This window comes from Lotus japonicus, chromosome 5 (genome assembly GCF_012489685.1).
Source record: "Lotus japonicus ecotype B-129 chromosome 5, LjGifu_v1.2".
NCBI lineage: Eukaryota > Viridiplantae > Streptophyta > Magnoliopsida > Fabales > Fabaceae > Lotus > Lotus japonicus.
This window is the reverse complement of record NC_080045.1, coordinates 41,058,639-41,078,483: the sequence shown is the minus strand read 5'-3', so window position 1 is coordinate 41,078,483 and position 19,845 is coordinate 41,058,639. Positions and strand designations below refer to the sequence as shown.

Here is a 19,845-nt window from a genome sequence, read left to right as displayed (position 1 = left end):
TGGTTGCGGTACTGGAGTATGGAAGAAACAAACATAGAACCACCCTTTTGTACACGTTGGGAAGAACAAACACAAAGACAAAAGGCGCTTCACATGTCTGTGGCTGATACATCTTCGAAGCAACAATAGAGAATCATTGTGTTAATTTGATTATGACATTTGTTTAGTGAAGTACTTAACTAAGCTATTATGTGGCCCACATTTTGTCAACTACTTTTAGTGCTGATGTTCATTCCTTTTCTATGTATATTAAATTATTAATATATTATATATTATTACTATATGGTTTGATATTATCTTGATTGCTAAGAACCGATAGTGACCCATGCATCCTTTGCGTAGCAAATGTAAGATAGCATTTAATGCTATAGGTACTTTGGCACGTGACATGCATGTGTATGTCCTTTACTCCACTCATAACCCTAAAGACTTGAAGTTCATTAGTGTTCCTGTAGGTTTCCAAACGTTGTTGGTGTGAAAATGGCTGGAGTTTATAACGGCGGAAAAAAATTGACGAAGAGAGCATGAACACCCCATTGGAAGGAGGGGAGCTCAAGTATGATTTAGCTGTGAAATAATCACTTCTTATATTTTATTTTTTAGTTTAGAGCCTGTAATGGAGGAGGGGTTCAAACTTTTGGTTTGTTTCTTAGTTTGGAATCCAATTCTGGCATGGATCAAGCAAGTCAAGTTCCTCAGCAAGAGAAGGTTAATGCTCTATCCCTAGCTAATGACATGAAGGACTTAAGTGAGATTGTGAAGTCTCTTGCTGGAGCAGTGAGTGATATCTTGGTCAAGTACAAGGTAACATAAACATGAGTTATATTCATTAAACAATTTCCTATTTTGTGTTGCCTATTCATAAGATAGTATTTAATTCTATGTGTGCTTTGATTGCAGGAGCTTGATACTCGTATGGCAGAAGTTCAAACTGTTAATGTTGAGCAGGACAATAAGCTAGATAGGTTTGAGAAGTTGGTCACTATGTTTGGAAGTGATGCCATAGACAAAAATTGTGCCACACCTCTTGGTGGTAGTGCTGAAGGACCATCGAAGTGGACTAGCCCAATAGTGAGGGGAAAGGAAAAATCCTTAGCTTTTGATGATGGTATCATAAATATTGATTTGGATGCTTCTGATGGTGACGATGGGACAAACGATAAACTTTCACAAAGTCAGAATCTTCCTAAGGAGGGGTCCAGTTTTGGTACCCCTCAACCAACGATTCCTTGTAACAAGACTTCTCCATCAATTAGCCATACTCAACCAATTCTGAACCCCCATTTTGGAAAGAAGGTGTGACAAAGTGTGGCATCTACACCGGTATTATTTCTATTTGTTCCTTCCGTTTTTTATTTGTAACAATTAACATCATCCTATTTCCTAATCTTCTGATTGCTATTTGCAAGGACTGATTGGAGCATTTGATATGGCAGTACAAACAACCAAAAAATTGTCCACAACTCCATCATCAACGAGAAAAGCTTCCAAGGTCAGAAAGCTGGAAAAAAATGTTGACAATACCACTGATGATAATGGCTCGAAAATTGAAGTCATAAGCAATACTAAGTCCTCAACCACACAACCTCGCATCAATCAAAAGACTGCTCTTGATAGAGTGTTGGCTCGGGTTTGTATATTTATGTTTACATTTGGTACTCACATTTTCATTTATGGAATGCACAACAATGAAATGAGGGGAAATAGTTTATATGCTAATTAACTATGCCTTTAGAGTTTCTTAAAACTGAATGATAATAGCTGATATCTTCTTCCCACCAAAATATATTGTTAAGAAAATCCTGTATATTTAGACTAACCTATATACTTGCGCAGAGCGTGAAGTGTATGTTTAAACCTACACCCGAGATGTTTCTAATGGACTCTGAAGTAATGACTGCTGCCTACCTTTGGCATAAAGACAAAGATTCTGAGTATGATTTATATAGAGTATTATGACTTGTTTATCTTTTTCACTATCACTATTAAATGCATGTATACACTAACCGGTGCCTTTGGTTTTGTGATAGGGAAACCTTAGCTCACTTCGGGGTCACATATGTACTCAGGAAGGACTTGGAATCCTTACTTCCAGGAAGACACGTCCATGGAAATGTTAGTCAATAACTGTACACAATGCAATAAGTTTTGTAGATTGTTTGAATGATTTTTCCTGAACTACATTCTTCTGCTAATGTATAGACTCTCACGCTATTGGCCACTAAGATAAATAGTACACAATGCTATTCAATTTCTAAGACTGTTTGGTGTTTCCCTCCATCTTTTATGGTAATGTTCATGATCCCAATTTATGAACCCAAAAAACACTACTTTAAATTTCTGTTTCATCTACTGAAAATACTAGAATGACTTCAATCAACAAGAAGATGTGTACTTTGGACTTACCACAGAGGAGTTGTCACTGAAGTTTTCAAAGTCTTGGATGCACCCATTAAACACTCTTAAATATGTTAGTTTAATCCAATCCTTTTGTTAATAACTACTCCTATTGTAGTAGCTGATATCATTTTTTGCTTACCATTTCCACATATATGTACCTATCAAGGTGGAATTGGGGCACTGGTTTTTGATGGTGATTCCTGTGGATGAGCACATTATTTACCATTTTGATTCCCACTTAAACGTGGAAGACATCCATGCTAGGCAAGGAACTTTGAAAACACTGGTGAGTTCATATAGATATATAATGATTTTTAGTTATGGTTATAAGTTTTATGGTAAATAGTGCACTGTTTTGTTATTGTCAGTGTGAGGTGTTGATGGAAATCATTGGCTCAAAGGACTACCAATCTGATTTATTGGAAGGAATTATGGATTTCAAGTCATGGCAACTAAAGGAACCTAGGGGTATTCCCAATACTGGGAGAAGGTAAAATTCACTTCTTCATACTTAATCAAAATCTCATGTGCTTATAACAACACTCATTTGTCATTTTTTAATCAATACAATGACAACTCAATTTTATATGTCCGTAACTGGATGACTATGGAGAATGCCTTCCAACCCAATCAGAGAAGAGAAGTGAGTGCATTTTAATATTATGTTCTGAAATCTATTCTGTTATGTTCAATTGATATTTTATTGGGCACATTTTAATTTTTGATGTCTTATGGGAAAGTGGAATGGGTGGTTTTACTTGTCACATTCATGAAATGTAGACTTTTGAAGCCTATTTTGATGTCTTATGGGAAAATGTCTGGTGCTGGTTTTTTTATTTATTTGTGCTGTAGTTGATTACATCACATTTGCTGTTTTCAATGAATTGCATTGCCCTGATATATTCATGAAACGCAAGTGTTAGTGATGGGTATATTTTGCTATATTAATCACATTTTCCTATGAGTAAATACACTCACCCCTTTAAGGTTTGTTAGAATTACACTCCACCCCATTCTTATCTAAAATCTACATCCCACCCCATTTTATATAGAGGCAAATTTAGTGACGAAAAATATTTTTCATTAATAACTAGTTATTATTTAAATTGTTAATCAATAATTTCAAAAAAAAAAAGTCAATATAATCCAATAAATTTAAAAATGAAAACATCACAATCCTCCTCATTCTTTCAATCGCGTTTTTCCTCCGTAAATTCATAATGCAAATTATGCAATAGCACACCTGCCCGATTTACAAACCATATCTCGAACATAGTGAAACATGCTTGTGTTTTCATATTTGGTAATAATTCAATTTTAATCAAAATAATCTCTTTATACCTCCAATTTTCAAAATTGGGTTGTAGGCCAAAAAAGCAACACAAATGGGTGAAGAAAATAGAGAAACAAAATTATGAAAATATGAAGTGGATATGAGGTTATTAGAGCCCAACGAGGCGGTGGAGCATCGTTTTTAACAAAATCCAACAATATCTAAGACCAACAGAGCGTTCGCTCACAACTTAAAGGGGTGAAATTTACAAGAAGTAGTTGAACAAGTGGCTTTAGGGATGTGCGATTCACGTTCTGGGGTTCAGGTCGCAACAAAACTTTGAGGCATGGAGGTGCCATGGGGTTTCACATTGTGGGACAGTGGAGGCGTGTTAAAGGGAGTAAAGGCTTGGTGGTGGCCGTTTGTGGTGAGAAATATGATTTGGAGATAGATGAGACGTGGACTTAACAGACAAAGTGGATGGTTTTTTTAAATTTAATTCAGTAAAATTATTTTCATAAATTAATGTATGATAGTGTATATGCATTAAATTTATTTAAATTTTTACTAATTAGTAATTAGTTTTTAGTAGTGAGGAATTTGTTTTCGTCACTAAAATTTGCCTTTATAAAAAATGGGGTGGAGTGTAGATTTTCAAAAAAAATGGGGTGGAGTGTCATTCTTGCAAATCTTGAGGGGGTGAGTGTATTTTACTCTTTTCCTATTTATACTTCATATTTATAGTGTCTCGAGATGTGTTCATTGACAATTGTTTCTCTATATCACAGCTTGATGAAAATGTTGTGCGCATTAAGACTGCAATTGCATTGCTATGTGGGTCACACAATGAGATGAGAAGGACTCTAGATAAGAAAGTGGGTGTGTTCTGGAACACATTAACAAAACGCTGAATCTGCAAGTTACTCAATACCTTACTTTTTTGTCTGCTCTGCCTATACTTGTGCAGAAACCCACACAACCACAAAACTACCATACATTTGGTCGACGTAGACACTATACAGTGATACGACTATTTTTTTTTGTGTAATAAGGAGGTTTTAAGCCTTATGGCACACTTATTATTTGTGGGATGTTTATGACATTGGCTTTGTATTTAAGCCTTATGTTGTACTCATTTATGACATTCTAATACACTTTTAGGCCACCTTATTATTTGTGGGATGTTTATGATATTGGCTCTGTTGGTCCACGTTCTCTTGTTTTGGGTAGTGCTCACGATTCTTGTCCTGATTGTGCAGGGAAGGGTACTTCAATGATATGAAGGCTTAAGCTAATGCTTTGCTTCAACATTTATGAATTAAATGGACACCATTTATGTTCATTTATATCCACACCTACCAACATTAATCATGTTCACTACTCATACAACTATAAGTAAAGCTTGATGTTTCCTTGGGTCCATGGACTGGTCCCATTCTCCCCTCATTCTCATATTAATTAATTATATAAGGTGCAAACTGGGAATCAATCACACCAGTCACCAACTAGGCGGCTATGGTATCATTCTCATATTAATTTATAATGAGTTCTGTTTTTTAGAGGATTTCTGCAACCTGCACAAGTGTTTCCCCATTGATACTAGTTACCAAGTTGAGGGGATTCAAGGCCAACCTGGTCTCATTCGCTACTGTACTTCCACCTTAAAAGGGGATGCTGTTGCTGACGAGACATCTACTACTGATGTGAAATAATGAGTTATGCTAATTTATAATTTATGTCCATGGACTGGTCTCATTCTCCCCTCATTCTCATATTAATCAATTAAGACATCAACCAATAAACAAGTTATCAGAACACAACCAAGGCATCATAAAACCATCATAAAAACATAAATTTAAACACAAACATGTCTTACACAAACACTTAAACAACATACACTTAAACACAAACAATTCAATATGAAATTGTCTTAATACTTAAAACTTAAATCAACAAACATAAACAACTGATCCATTATGTGTCATTTGAGAGGAACATTCTAGATCTGGACCAATTTGTGATACATCACCTGCAATCAGTAAAGTATGTCAATTTTCATTAATTCATCATGGTAATCAATTACTTAAAAATAGTGAACAAGTATAAACAAACAGATTACTTACATCAAGGTGCACTAGCACATCCTATTCAAGTGAAATTGCTATCTCATCTTCATCATCTTCAGCCGTGTCTTCATCCTCTATGTCACCTTCAACAAATCTAGATGGGCAAGTTTGACGGTTGTGACCTTCTCCACCACACATACCACAGTTATTTGCACGCCTCCCTCTTCCTCTTCCTCTCCCTCTCCCTCTTCCTCTTCCCTGAGAAGTAATTGCTCCGGCTCCAGATCTCCTATGCACAGGTGGGTTACGTACATATTTATCTTCAACAAAATTAACCAATGGCTGCTTATTTGGTGCATGAATAACTTCAAGCTTTTTACTTTGACCAACCAACATGTCATTTTTCTCAGCAAAATCCTAGGTGTAAGAGAAGCTACCTTGCACAAACGCTGACAATTTTCTCTTAATAATGAAAATCTACAAGCCATCAAAGGGCCCCATGCATTAGATTGGTCCCTATTCAGCCCATCAATTAATTCCTTAGCATTTTTGGTCCACCGATCCAATACCAATGACTTTGGTATGTCAACTATATCAAGCTCAACCATAACTGCAATAATGTGATCACATGGAATACCGTACGATCCCATCCTCATACAAGAGCACTTGAAGTCCATTGTGGAGGTCCATAAAGAAACATGCCATTTCCTACCAGCCAAGCAATACTTTGAGACAAAGTAAGTCACACAAGTTGGTGTGTCCTTCCCAACACGGACCCTTGCAATCAATGACCGTTTCAGCCCACCTCTAAACAAGTTGAAAAGGGTAGTTGTGTACAACTTCGAACCTGCCCTTTCAAGTGATCGCAGCGGAGTTTCCAAGACATCATCACCATGCATTGATTTGAAGTCAGCTTCAAGCTCTCTAAATCTTTGATAGCTCAAATAACGATTGTAGTTATGCATAAAATCTGAGAAGTTGTTCCAACTGTTGACAAACCTCCCAACTTGCTCATGTAAATCCTCAACCCGGGATGTGGTTCTAAATCCTGCAAAAAACTCACCCACATATGCCTCTTCTCATACCAATCCATGACCCATTCTTCGTCTTCAACACCACATTCAGAAACCATTTCAGCCCAAATTCTCTCAAATTCACGGATTTCAATGTCCCCCAACATACAACGACTAAACATGGAAGTGAATTTTGGATCCTCAACATTTCTTGTAGCATTCTGTAGCAGATGCCACGCACACAATCTGTGATGTGCATTTGGGAAGACTTGTTTGATTACATTCTCCATTGATGGATCACCATCAGTGATGACAGATACTGGAGCTTTCCTCCCATGGCATCTAAAAATTGTTCTAACAACCACACATAAGTCTCCACTTTCTCATCAGACACTAAAGCAGTAGCAAAAAAAATGGTTTGCTTGTGATGATTAACACTAGAGAAAACAACCAATGGACGTCTATATTTGTTCTGCCTATATGTGGCATCAAAAGCCAATACATCACCAAATATAGAGTAATTCCTTCGACTACACCCATCACTCCAAAACAAATTCTTCAGCTCCTTATTGTCATCAATTGTGTGTTTCCAAAACATGTCATCATCATTTTCTTTCATCCCACGTAAGATCGCCAAAACACCTCTTGCTTTAATGGCCTCCTTTCTTTTCTGGCTAAACTCTATATTGTACATCTGTTGCTTGCTAAAATTTACATTTTCATAACCACCCATTTGACCAACAAAGACACCATAAACTTGCGGAGTTCTAACCCCAGCTTTCTTCAAGTTGTTCATTTGCAATATGTCTGATTCATGCATCCTCCGATGTGCAGGTACCAATCCAATCATATTACCATTCACAAGCATGTGATTATGTACATCAAAAACAGATTTCACATACCACCGGTTGTCTCCTTTATCAACATGCACCTGAAAATGAGCCTGACATTGAGACCGTGTACCTTTCCTTGCTCGTCGCTTCCTCGTTCTATCATTGCCAAACATGTCTTTCTTTTTTCCTTCCCTATAGCACACAAATGTTTGTTGAACAATTTCTCCATATTTGTTTCTGAACAGCCTACACTTGCGAGCAGCAAAACCGTGCATTCTAGCATACCCGCTATAGAAATTGAATGCAAAGTCACGGTATGGAAAGTGATATTTAATTAAATCATCAACTACTAATTCCTTATAATTTACTTTCCCCATGTCTTCTAAGCAATTGACCCCCAAACTCATTTTCAGATTCATAGTTTTCAGGTTGTTGGTTTCTAACCACTTCATCTTCATCTTCAGAAGGCTCACCCTCTTCTTGCCAGTCCTCTTCTTCCAATTCGTCTTCTTCCCGTTCCTCTTCTTTCAAATCTGGTTCTTCCAAATCCGCTTCTACCCCTCCATCATCAATATAGTCTTCTTGCTCATTAAGTGCACAGTTGTCACCTATTCCCTCATCAAATTCCTAAATATACAAAACCAAATTTTAGGATATTTACATCTTATATCAGCAATTTGAATACTGCAAAACAACCTGAAATTTATATGCAACCTAAAGTACCAACAAAAACAATTACTTGCATTGCATTATGATGACAATCAGATTCCTAGGTAGCACTAGTCATTGTAATTTCACCAAAACCTAAAATCAAGATGTACCCGTAGAAATTTTCAGTTAAACAGTGGTTCTGAAGAAGAAAAACAAGAAATACAGCAACAAAGAACATACCAGATCTGTTTTGCTAAAAATCAATATGCCCCACTTCACTTCTTCGACCAAGCTTCTTCGATTCGCGACCAATCTGCCTTCCCTTCCTCAACCAACCTTCAAATCAAGGTCAGAAACACCATGGCAGAACCTGCTGCATAAAATCAGGTCGAAATTCGGGCCAAAATTCGGGTACAAAATCGGGTCTAAAAAAACGCAGACATTCTACAGAAATCGGGTCACAAACACACCAAACCTTCTTCAGATATCGACCAGAACCATGTTCGACCAAGCTTGTTCACAAACACGCATATGCTTGTTCTATTCTATGGAACCCTATTCTATCTCAATAATAATCCTATTTGAAATTATATCTCATGTGTTTAGGGCCAATTGTGGATTTCATAAATGACAAGGGAAAGAATGAATTATATGAAGCATGGGGTGAAAATCATGATTTATATTACATATGAGCTAAAATTCAAAATTCATTTATATTTATTTTTAAATGAAAAAGACCTAAAACACCTGCTATAGAAGGCTTTTATAGGGTTGTGTAACCTTACACAAAGAAAAAGTTGTGTACAGTAAATGAATCCCTTTTTTTAGAAAGCAAAAGTTTGTTGAATTCGCAAGAAGTCGAGATATAGATCCTCTCGACCAGTGTTATCAGACTCGGACCGGTGATCGACTCGGTCGAGGCACTGGGTCAATGAGTCAATGGTTCAACCACTGGGTCATTGGTTTGATTGCTTGACTCGGTTTATATTAAAAAATTATAATAATTTAAAATATAACCTTAGTATATCATATATATAAAATAATATGCATTCTTCTAAACAAGAAGTAAGGTGGTGTAGTGGAAATTTGGATTAGCTTTCCTCCTTTAGGTCCTGTATTCAAGTCCTAGCCATGACAATTTTTTTAAATAACTCTCAATTGAATATCATTTGACCAAATAATTAACATTAAATGTAAATTAATTACAGTTTGACCATTAAAAACAGTTTCGACAAAAAAAAAAAATCAGAAAAAAAAAAAAAAAGACTGACCGGTCCAAAAAAAACCGGCCGAGTCGCCGGTTTATTACCTGAACCGGCCGGTTCATACCGGTTCAATTACATGCCCGATCCATTTAATGGCTCGGACCGGTCAAGGGTCCGGTTCCCGGTTCAACCGGTCGAACCGGCCGGTCCGGTCCGAGTTTTATAACTATGCTCTCGACAATGGATTAAATACAAAGCAGAGCAAAACGAAAGCAACACAACGAAATCAACAAACGCCAACCTATAAGATACAACACAAAAAAGACCGCTAAAGAAACGAAAACCGAAACCACGCAAATCAATCAACGCATACTACCAGACACTCCATACTTCCTTGGATGAGTAGCTCTGAGATGCTCTACACAAGCTTGAAGATCCTCCTCGCCTGTACCAGAAAACACAAGTCTACAAAATTTCCCCGTCTCCAACATGCCCTGCGCCCTCTCAAAAACACAATCAGGATTCTATTCTGTGACTGGAAGCACACGATCCTCAACGTCTACCGGTGATTCTAACAGTTTGTTAGCAAACTAAAAGTCTTATTATAAAATAAACTTTTAAATAAACTATTCGGCAAGACCATATTTTTAGCAAATTAGACCTGACAAAATGACAAAATAACCTATGACAAATAATAAGACAAACTTAGACTTTAAGATTTTTAAATAAGTTAGACATTTCTAAGTAAAATTTGTTTTGACCCATCTATTCTCACCCCTAATCAGTGGACTGGATGAGGGTTTTCTCCATATAATCTTTTAAATGAGGTAACTGGACGACTCATTGTAGTGAGTAAAAATTATGAGTCAAAAGTTATACTTTTGTATTAATATATCCATATTAGGTGCCACCTAGATAAATATATACTCTAACATGGTGCCCACTAGGGTGGACAACTTATATTCTGGTCCACCGGTGGACTAGAGGGCAATTTTGACTTTTCCCCGTACCTTTTTCCCTTACCTTATCCTCTTCCTCCAACTTCTACCCAACCAGCCACCAATCCACCGCCAATGCCAGCCATCCTCTGGCGTCCTGCCACCCTTTCCATCATACCGTTGCTGGCCACTGTAGTTCCAGGGTGTGTTTAGAACATTTGATGATGCATTGCTGAAAGCTTTTAACTGTTAAAAAAAAGGATCTGAGGCCCAATGGAACACATGTTCTTGCCAGAGGGGTCTTCCAAATTCCATGAACAAAGCTGTTAGCGGCCTCGTCTGCCAGAGGAAGCGACCCAGAGACAAATCCATCGCGGTGCTGCGGCAGCAGCGATGACGACTTTCAGTCCATGTCACACACCAGGTCGCGATATGCTCTTCCTCTTCTCCAACTAGTCTACCTCAGTCACGGATCTTGCTGCCATCGTTTCATCATCACAGGGCCGATCTAGTTCACCTTCTTCTTGTGAGAGTCTGCGACCTAGGCGAGTTTTCATGACGGCCTCACAGCGGCGCGGTGAGATTTCCCCTGTTTTGGCCTCTGGCTTCATTCTCTCTTTCAACTCTCTGGAAAGTGAAATCGAATCAGTGTGCCTCTACCCTGTTTCGACCTTGCTGTTCCTGCTTCTTGCCAAGCGGCAGCTTCTACAGGTCTAGGGAGAGAGAACAACTCAGCGAAGGGGAAAAGGCATCGGTGATGTGGGGGGACTGAAGGAGGCTTGGTTATGGAGAAGGTCTTGATGATGGAGGCTGGTGGTTGCTGGAAGGGAGAAGGAGAGAGAGAAGGGTTTCACACTTTACATCTTTACCCTTTTAGTTTTCAATAAATCCTAGCCATTGATCTAAAGAATATTCCAAGATTCTCTAATCCAATGATGTATAAGGATGGTGCACCAGTGGACCAAAATATAAATGGTCCACCCTAGTGGGCACCCTCCAACATCACAATTCACATTAACATGTTAGTTTCACTTCCATTCTATTGGATTTGGATTGAAGGATACTAAAAAAATTCACTTCACCTTTCTTACTTCTACCCCCATTCTTCTTTCAAAAGAGTCAACGTGTTGGACTTTTTGAATGAAGCAGCGTCACTTCAAACAACACCACCATGGACTCTCGCACCATGGCCAACCTTTTCCTAGCCCAACTCAATCACCCTTCCGCCACCCAAACCCTCGCCCGCGCCATCCACGCCCACATCCTCACCACCGGCTTCAGACTCACCCCTCTCATCCGCAACCGCCTCATTGATATCTACTGCAAATCCTCCAACATCCCTTACGCCCACCACTTGTTCGACAAAACGCCCAACCCAGACATCTTCTCACGAACCACCCTCCTCTCAGCGTATTCCGCCGCCGGCAACGTCAAGCTCGCCGAGAAACTCTTCAATGCCACCCCGGTCACCCTCCGCGACACCATCAGCTACAATGCCATGGTCAAAGCCTACTCCCACAACCTGGATGGCCATGCTGCTGTCAAGCTCTTCGTTCGCATGAAGAGGGACGGTTTTGCACCCGACCCTTTTAGCTTCTCCACTGTGCTTGGCGCGATGTCGTTGATCGCGGAGGAGGAGTGGCATTGCCAGCAGCTGCACTGTGATGTTGTCAAGTGGGGTGTGATGTGTGTGCCTTCTGTGTTGAACACGTTGTTGAGCTGCTACATTTGTTGCGCTTCGTCGACTTTGGTTGAGTCTCCCGTGTTGATGGCTTCTGCTAGGAAGCTGTTTGATGAGGCGCCTTTGAGTCAGAAAGATGAACCTTCATGGACCACCATGATTGCTGGATACGTGAGGAACGATGATCTCGCTTCCGCGAGGAAGCTTCTTGATGGAATGACTCATCCAATCGCCGTTGCGTGGAATGCAATGATTTCTGGTTACGTGCGCCACGGTTTATATGAAGAGGCTTTTGACACATTCAGGAAAATGCACTCCATGGGAATTCAGATGGATGAGTATACTTACACCAGTTTGATCAGTGCTTCTTTTAATACTGGGCTTTTCAATTGTGGAAGGCAGTTGCATGCTTATGTTCTCAGGACAGTGGTGCAGCCTTCAGAGCATTTTATTCTGTCTGTGAATAATGCTTTGATTACTTTTTATACTAAGTGTGGTAAATTGGTACAGGCAAGGGAGGTTTTTGATAAGATGCCTGTGAGGGATCTTGTTTCGTGGAATGCGATTTTGTCGGGGTATATTAATGCACGGAGACTTGAGGAAGCTAAGTTTATTTTCAGGGAGGTGCCAGAGAGGAACCTGCTGACATGGACTGTGATGATATCAGGGTTAGCAGAGAGTGGTTTTGGAGAAGAAAGTTTGAAGCTGTTCAACCAGATGAAGTCAGAGGGACTGGAACCGTGTGATTATGCATATGCTGGAGCGATTAAAGCTTGTGGTGTTCTTGGATCATTGGATAATGGACAACAAATTCATTCTCAGGTGATCCAGTTAGGTCATGATTCGAGTCTTTCTGCAGGGAATGCGCTGATCACTATGTATGCAAAGTGTGGTGTTGTTGGATACGCTGATATGGTGTTTCTCACTATGCCATATGTGGATTCAGTATCCTGGAATGCCATGATCGCAGCTCTTGCACAGCATGGACGTGGTGTTCAAGCCATTCAACTTTATGAGCAGATGTTGAAGGAAGATATATTGCCTGATCGGATAACTTTTCTCACAATTCTTTCTGCTTGTAGCCATGCAGGGTTGGTCAAAGAGGGACAGCATTATTTTGATTCAATGTGCACTCACTATGGTATGACGCCAGGGGAGGATCATTATGCTCGTTTGATTGATTTGTTATGTCGTGCCGGTAAGTTCTCAGAGGCAAAGAAGGTAACTGAGTCAATGCCTTTTGAGCCAAGCGCACCTATTTGGGAGTCTCTTCTTGCTGGTTGTCGGATCCATGGGAACATTGAATTGGGTATTCAAGCTGCTGAGCGGCTCTTTGAGCTTACGCCCGAACAGGATGGAACCTACATAATCCTTTCCAATATGTATGCACACTTAGGTAAGTGGGATGAAGTAGCCAGGGTGAGAAAATTAATGAGGGAAAGAGGGGTTAAGAAGGAACCTGGATGTAGTTGGATTGAGATTGAAAACATGGTCCATGTGTTTTTAGTTGATGATGCTGTGCACCCTGAGGTGCATGCAGTTTATAAATATCTGGAGCAACTGGTCATTGAAATGAGGAAATTGGGGTATATTCCTGATACAAAGTTTGTATTACATGATATGGAATCTGAGCATAAAGAACATGCCTTGTCCACCCACAGCGAAAAGCTAGCTGTTGTTTATGGAATTTTGAAGCTTCCTTTAGGAGCTACGATTCGGGTTTTCAAAAATTTGAGGATGTGCGGGGACTGCCATAATGCATTCAAGTTTATTTCTAAAGTAGTAGAGCGAGAGATAGTTGTGCGAGATAGGAGAAGGTTTCACCATTTTAGAAATGGTGAGTGTTCTTGCGGGAACTACTGGTAGAAAGAGGTTCCGTAATTTGATTGTGATCCAGGGTTAATGTCAAAAGTGATCAAGTGAATTTAGGATATATACAAAGTGAAGCCCGGGTTCATTGCGATCAGGAATTCAAGGTTGAGATTGATAGTGGCCCCAAAATGATCTTCAAGAGGTTGATCTATGGTAATATACTAATATGAATATCTGTTTATTCCTTACTCTTTTCTTTGTGATACCATTCTAATTTTGCTTTTGCTAAATTGAATGGTGTATCACGCTCTTCTGTCACCTTTGTTTGCAGGACATGGCAAAGCCGTTGTAAAGGAATTTCATGCTCTTCAGTTAACTTTTACAAACTGCAGGTTGGGAATTTGCCTTCTCCTAATGCATTCCTCTTGCACATGAGCTAATTATTTGCTATTTCAAGTCATTAACCATGGGAATAGAGGCCAGTAGCAATAGTAAGAAAAATCAAATGATTGTTCATGATGTGGCTATGCCTTGAATGCCCTGTCCAAGTCTTAAGCATAGCTGCTGCGAAGAGAAAGAGATAAATGAGCCTAGAATACATTCTCATGATATACAGATGGAGGACTATCTATACTATTATAGTCTTTGCCTTTCTGATTTTGGTGACTTGTGAATCAAATACGACAGTGAACCTTTACAACCAAGAATCATCCTGACCATCTAGATGACTTACACAGTTCAGCTATTTCTTCTTCTTTTTTGGCTGCCTCTACCACATGATATAAATTTATAATATTCATCCATTATACATCAAGTGAACAATATAATTTATCCAATTTGTGAATTTTGTTGAAGAATTTGAGACACTGTTTTTTGTACTTTATACATGTAGGCCATGTAAGTATCATAATCACTTGACAGTTGACAATGGTGGTAAATAAAAACTATCCAACCTTTTTAATTGAAAAGAAAAATAATAGTTGCATTCAACCCCACCACCCTGAACCAACCTCGGATATAGAAGAACCCAACAACATGGTTGTTGATGAAGAACAAGAATAGGAACCAAAAGGTTAACCATAAAACGATGTTTCCGTAGAGGAAGAACCAAGAACAAAAGCAGCACCAGAGCTAGAACTAGCAGAAGAAAGACTAGAAGACAATGCAAAAGCTTTGAACCAGGCTGCCGCGTCGGAATCTATTGTTCCGAATATCCCAAATGAAAGCAACAACAATGAAGAAGACCTTAGATTAGAGGATGAACCTGACAGGAAGCTTCTAGAACCCTTCACTGGGGAGTGGTTTCACTCTCTCATGAAGCAAGCCTCGGAGAAGTACCATGATTTTGTCATGAACGTTGGCGATGTGAACCCTGCTGACCGAAAGATCTTCATGTGCGGCTGGGACACCATCGTTGAAACCCTAACCAACATCTTTAGCAAGTACGACGAGATCGAGGATTGCAAAGTCGTCACTGACAAGGTCTCAGGAAAATCAAAGGGCTACACCTTCATCTTGTTCAAGCATATGGATGATCGCAGGGCTTCTCGAGATTTTAGTCGTCATATTCTTCTTCAGAGGAGAGGGGGTACTCGACATTGGACTAATCATCCTCCTAGGCTTGGTCGCCGTAACCAAGGCTACCATCATTGACGGCATGGAGCATAATCTCCATGATAGGTACGTTGGCTAGCCGAAGATGGCTGCGGTGGCGTGGACGGTGGGGGCTAGTCGAAAGCGGCAATTATGTAATGGTTGAGTAAGCTTCGTAAGTGTGGATGAGGTTAAAGTGAGAATCAAATCCAAGTATGGGGGAATCTACAATTAACAAAAGTCTGAATTGACAAGTAGCAAGTAGACAATCCTGACCATCCAATAAAATACGATTAAATCAAATGGTTAAAAGAGGTATTACACTCGTAGAAGACTTGAGCGTTAGTTCACCTTAGAAGCACACTTAATAAGAAGAAATAGGATATCCTATGTAATAGAAGAATATGTTTACAAATAAAGCACCTTTGGCTCAAACCATGAGTTGGAGAAAATGTCTCTTCTTTTCCTTGAATAGCTAAACAGTTTGGAGTTTGGAAGGGAGTGGAGGCCAGATGGTGACAGTGTTCTGGTAAAAATTAAACCATTCATGCCAAACAGAACATAAGCTAACCACAGCCATTTTGAAACATATTCTGCTAATTCTTTAACAATTTGTCATGAGCCAATGAAAAGATTCAATTTATTGCATCAAACAGTCCTTGTAAAAAGGATTTTGACTTCGATTACTGACACTCCCGAGTTCCAACATGCTTCAACTGTAGAGTTGGCAAACTTTCTGCCCCTTTAAAGTTTCATGTGCCAAAATTATCAAACGTAAACCCAGAATATACTTCATGTTAAAATGCCAAGCATTAAGGTACCACTCGCAACTTACTAAGCTTACTAACAAACATTCATAGCTAATGCTAAACAACAGTGAATCCAAAACTAGCATATTTTTCTGAGAAAATAAATAAGAAGTAAATTGGCCAAACAACAGCATTTTCCTAGGGAGGAAGAGAGAGAGAGAGAAGAAAGCAGAAGAGTGAAGACTCAGGCAAGGCACATGCTCATGCCAAACGATTCCTTGTCTTGGTTTATTGCAGACTTTTTAGGTTGATGCCACCAAGAAGCCCCCAAATACTGTGTCAACTTTTTCTTCTCCCCAATATAATCGTTTAATTAATTATATTGACTTGAAGTTATGTAGCTGTCATTGTCTTTCCTCAACACAAAAACCAAAACAACTGGTGGGAGTAAAGGAAAGTGAAGAGAGAGGGAGCTACAACTTGCAAGTTGCAACTTTAAAAAAAAGTTAAAGTTAGTGCAGAAAATGTAGAGTCAATAGTATTGAGATGAGGGAAAAGAGAATCATCCACATGGCTAAAGGGGTAGTAGGCACAAAATTTTCCATCCATTCAGGATAACATTCATTCCTCTGGGTATAATACCTCTTTCCCTTGTAATACAAAAAAATCTCACTTGCATGAGCTAATTACACTGTTCTTCACAACAAAATCTTCTTACCTAGCTACAAGAATTAGTAGTCCCCACATTGAACCGGCCTAGATTCTTTCTCTATCTGCTAACTCTATTTACCAGAAATTGCCCATCTCATTCACTCAAAAGCTATATATATAAAAACAATCCACTTCAAGGAGAATTTTGCCTCCACAGTAAAACATCTTCTACTGTCAATAATCTGTACAAGAAAATGACATGGTAAAATGACAGAATCAGAATAAGAATAAGTAGGATTGTAAAGTATCAATTGAGTAATAGAGAAATCATTCATTCCATATAGCCATGTATAGCACCTACCATCATGTTTCTTCATCAAATTCCTGGCAAATAATAACATAATGATCAAAAACGCCACCCCAGCTGCCCCTCCTAATATTATAGCTACTGTCTTTCCTGCATTTTGCCCTGTCATTGCATCAAGTAGACACATATAACACAATAATTAAAATACGATATATATATTCAGCAAAGTTGGACTTTTACTCTGAAGATAGATAGGGACACTTAGAGAATGGTATTACAAAATTGGGCTCTCTTAGAATTCAGGTCAGGCCTCACGCTTAGGGCCGGATATCTTTATGTGAAGTTTGCAAGAATGAACATATGCGGGTGACCCATATATGGGTGGTATCCAATAGACAGATCTAGGATAAGCTCTGATATAATTTTAGAATTCGCGTTAAACCTAACTCTACCCGGTAAGCTAGCTTAGAAATAGAGTTGTTCTATCTTCTATAAACACTTATCTATTCATATCTGAAATTTAACAAGTAAAACAGACAGACACTTTCTTTTCTCCCAAAACTTATGTCAATGGTATCTCTTTTGGTAATGACTTATGAGTGTCTGGGTATTAGTTATTACCAGAAAAAGATGAAGAGCCTGAAGAAGAGGATGATCCTGCAGAAGAGGCGTGTCTTGGAACCCCATTTGGGTAATAATTATAACTCATGAAGCACTTGTGCAAATAGACTTGGCCTGAAATAGAGCTCCCACATTCAACTTGAGCTTTCTGCACAGCAAATTTCACACACTGCCCACAATCCGAATCACCAACATCCCCTTCACATTGCCCCATCACATAAAGAGACTGGTAGCTGGTAGCATAGAATCCATGGCCACTGACAACCCCATTTGCCATCACAGAAAATGCAGTGTCCCTTCTCTCCTCAAACCCTCTTCCAGCAGCATTCGTTGTCCCACAACTCTTGAACAGCATTTCCATTCCTGAGATTTGAGCAAACCCAGCAACCTCGTACAGCATGTAGCAACCTTGAAGCTGAACCCTTGCAGCTACAGTCTTACCACAGAGCTTATCAGACAAAACTGGGAGCTTGCTCACACAGTTGTAGCAGTCAGAATTGCTCAGATCCCCTCTGCATTGGAAGAGACCAGTTATGCTGCTTTGGCCACTACCAGTGGTGGCCTTAAAGAACTTTCCTTTGGTGGATTGTGAAACCAGTGACCCAAATAGTGCAGAAAGAGCTTGAGAGTAAACACCATTTGGATCTGAGAAAGTGTCCTTTGAACAACCCTTGTAGACCAAGCTTGTGTAAGCAGCAGCAGATTCAGCTAGTTGGGGTAGTAGACCCAGATTTGTGAGCAAAAACAAGAACAGAGAAAGGAAGAGGGGATTTCTAGGAAAACCCATTTGAGTGTTTGTAGTGTTGAGGCTTGAGAGGGATCAAAACATGGCAGTTTTGATGGAAAAGGATTCAAAGTTGGGAACTTTCAGATTCAGAGAGCATAAGCAAGGCTCTGATTAAGGAAAGGAATCAAAGGAAGTTGTGGGGATTGATAGTTGGATTTTTGTTTTTGCTGACTCAGTAGGGAAAAGGATTTGTGAGAGACTCACGTTCTGGTTTTTGTGTTCTTGGGATTCACTTTCCTTTGGATGGATGGATGGGTAGCCCAATGTGTAATGCCTCTCTAGATGTGCATTGTGCTCTCTTTCTCTTTTCTATCCATGACTTTTTAACCTCTCTTTTTTAACCTAATCATCTAACTCTTATGCGACTAGAGTGTAACAATGTTCTATCGACTCCCCTCATTTTAGAGGAGTCGAACTGATAGACCTACAAACTCTTAAGAGGGTATTGTTAATGTCACCACCGTCTCATTTAATTTCACATCCTTTTTCACACGTACTTTTAAGTGCGTAGTTCACGCACATAAAACGGGAAGGTGAATTTAGATGAGAGGAAGTGTTAATAACAACAACCCTCTTAAGAGCGTGTCTCTTAAGGATTAAATTTTTGACATTAAGAATTTAAATAATTACTTTTAAGCACGGTTATTATAACTCATTGGATTGGATGTATGTATGGCTTTTTAACTGACACAATAATACTAGTGATGAGTTAAAAAATAAAAAGAGAATATTGTTTTCTTTTTGAAAATGGAGAATATTTTTTTATTAGTATTTGAAGAGAATGAAAACAAAATGGTTGAATTGATTATAGTGTACAAAGTAGTGGGGAAAAATATTCTCCATCTAGAGAGAAGATTTTGGTCTTGGAGTGCATGAACATCAAGGAATCTTGCTTTGGTAGGAGAGAGCAACATGCAATTTAACTGTAGCATATCGTCCTTTTTTATATTTTATCAAGGATTTTTATCAAGCCTCGAAAACCTTGTGCTTTATTTTTAATTATATTGAGATTTAGGGCACATGCAAGTTACTTGTTTTTTTTTTTGCAGTGATAAAATTTTAGTTAATATCAGATCGATAGACATCAAAACTAAGATTACAAAATGTCCATGTATTTTGTTATTAGATTGTGTAGAAGAAAATATCAATTCCTAAGTGAAGAGCGGGTGTGAAATCAATGGTTGACTAATTATCCGAACCAAACACTACATAGTGTATACCTATCACTCTGCTTTTTTTTTTTCCATTGTAAGGAAAATCTGCAT

General features: G+C 38.9%; 5 protein-coding genes across 10 annotated transcripts; 3 read left to right on the top strand and 2 right to left on the bottom strand.

Moving 5' to 3' along the window:
* Nucleotides 1-325: 325 nt before the first annotated feature.
* LOC130721103 (uncharacterized) lies at nt 326-4,864 on the top strand. 5 transcript variants are annotated; one of them, XM_057571837.1, is made up of 11 exons: nt 329-556; nt 654-804; nt 901-1,323; nt 1,410-1,630; nt 1,837-1,934; nt 2,031-2,115; nt 2,203-2,289; nt 2,366-2,470; nt 2,567-2,686; nt 2,769-2,890; nt 4,462-4,864. In XM_057571837.1, the coding sequence occupies exons 4-11, from the start codon at nt 1,430-1,432 to the stop codon at nt 4,526-4,528; spliced, it is 885 nt and encodes a 294-aa protein (XP_057427820.1). In that variant the 5' UTR covers nt 329-556; nt 654-804; nt 901-1,323; nt 1,410-1,429; the 3' UTR covers nt 4,529-4,864. The 5 variants fall into 5 exon arrangements, 4 of the variants coding, with proteins under 4 accessions (XP_057427823.1, XP_057427820.1, XP_057427822.1 ...); XR_009013341.1 differs by having other exon boundaries at nt 326-804; nt 2,769-3,043; XM_057571840.1 differs by having other exon boundaries at nt 328-804; nt 1,437-1,630.
* A 637-nt stretch (nt 4,865-5,501) lies between these two features.
* LOC130721102 (putative protein FAR1-RELATED SEQUENCE 10) lies at nt 5,502-8,887 on the bottom strand. 2 transcript variants are annotated; one of them, XM_057571835.1, is made up of 4 exons: nt 8,712-8,887; nt 8,477-8,609; nt 5,797-8,212; nt 5,502-5,702 (listed from the first exon to the last, which is right to left on the bottom strand). In XM_057571835.1, the coding sequence occupies exon 3, from the start codon at nt 8,041-8,043 to the stop codon at nt 7,030-7,032; it is 1,014 nt and encodes a 337-aa protein (XP_057427818.1). In that variant the 5' UTR covers nt 8,044-8,212; nt 8,477-8,609; nt 8,712-8,887; the 3' UTR covers nt 5,502-5,702; nt 5,797-7,029. The 2 variants fall into 2 exon arrangements, with proteins under 2 accessions (XP_057427818.1, XP_057427819.1); XM_057571836.1 differs by having other exon boundaries at nt 8,477-8,606.
* A 2,569-nt stretch (nt 8,888-11,456) lies between these two features.
* LOC130717650 (pentatricopeptide repeat-containing protein At1g25360) lies at nt 11,457-15,165 on the top strand. The gene is made up of 2 exons (XM_057567971.1): nt 11,457-14,085; nt 14,204-15,165. The coding sequence occupies exon 1, from the start codon at nt 11,551-11,553 to the stop codon at nt 13,924-13,926; it is 2,376 nt and encodes a 791-aa protein (XP_057423954.1). The 5' UTR covers nt 11,457-11,550; the 3' UTR covers nt 13,927-14,085; nt 14,204-15,165.
* LOC130719558 (UBP1-associated protein 2A-like) lies at nt 14,339-15,525 on the top strand. Its single transcript, XM_057570177.1, has 2 exons — nt 14,339-14,363; nt 14,972-15,525. Exons 1-2 carry the CDS (start codon nt 14,339-14,341, stop codon nt 15,523-15,525), a joined length of 579 nt encoding a protein of 192 aa, XP_057426160.1.
* A 1,275-nt stretch (nt 15,526-16,800) lies between these two features.
* LOC130717651 (plasmodesmata-located protein 2-like) lies at nt 16,801-18,927 on the bottom strand. The gene is made up of 3 exons (XM_057567973.1): nt 17,794-18,927; nt 17,227-17,334; nt 16,801-17,107 (listed from the first exon to the last, which is right to left on the bottom strand). The coding sequence occupies exons 1-3, from the start codon at nt 18,578-18,580 to the stop codon at nt 17,100-17,102; spliced, it is 903 nt and encodes a 300-aa protein (XP_057423956.1). The 5' UTR covers nt 18,581-18,927; the 3' UTR covers nt 16,801-17,099.
* Nucleotides 18,928-19,845: the final 918 nt, after the last annotated feature.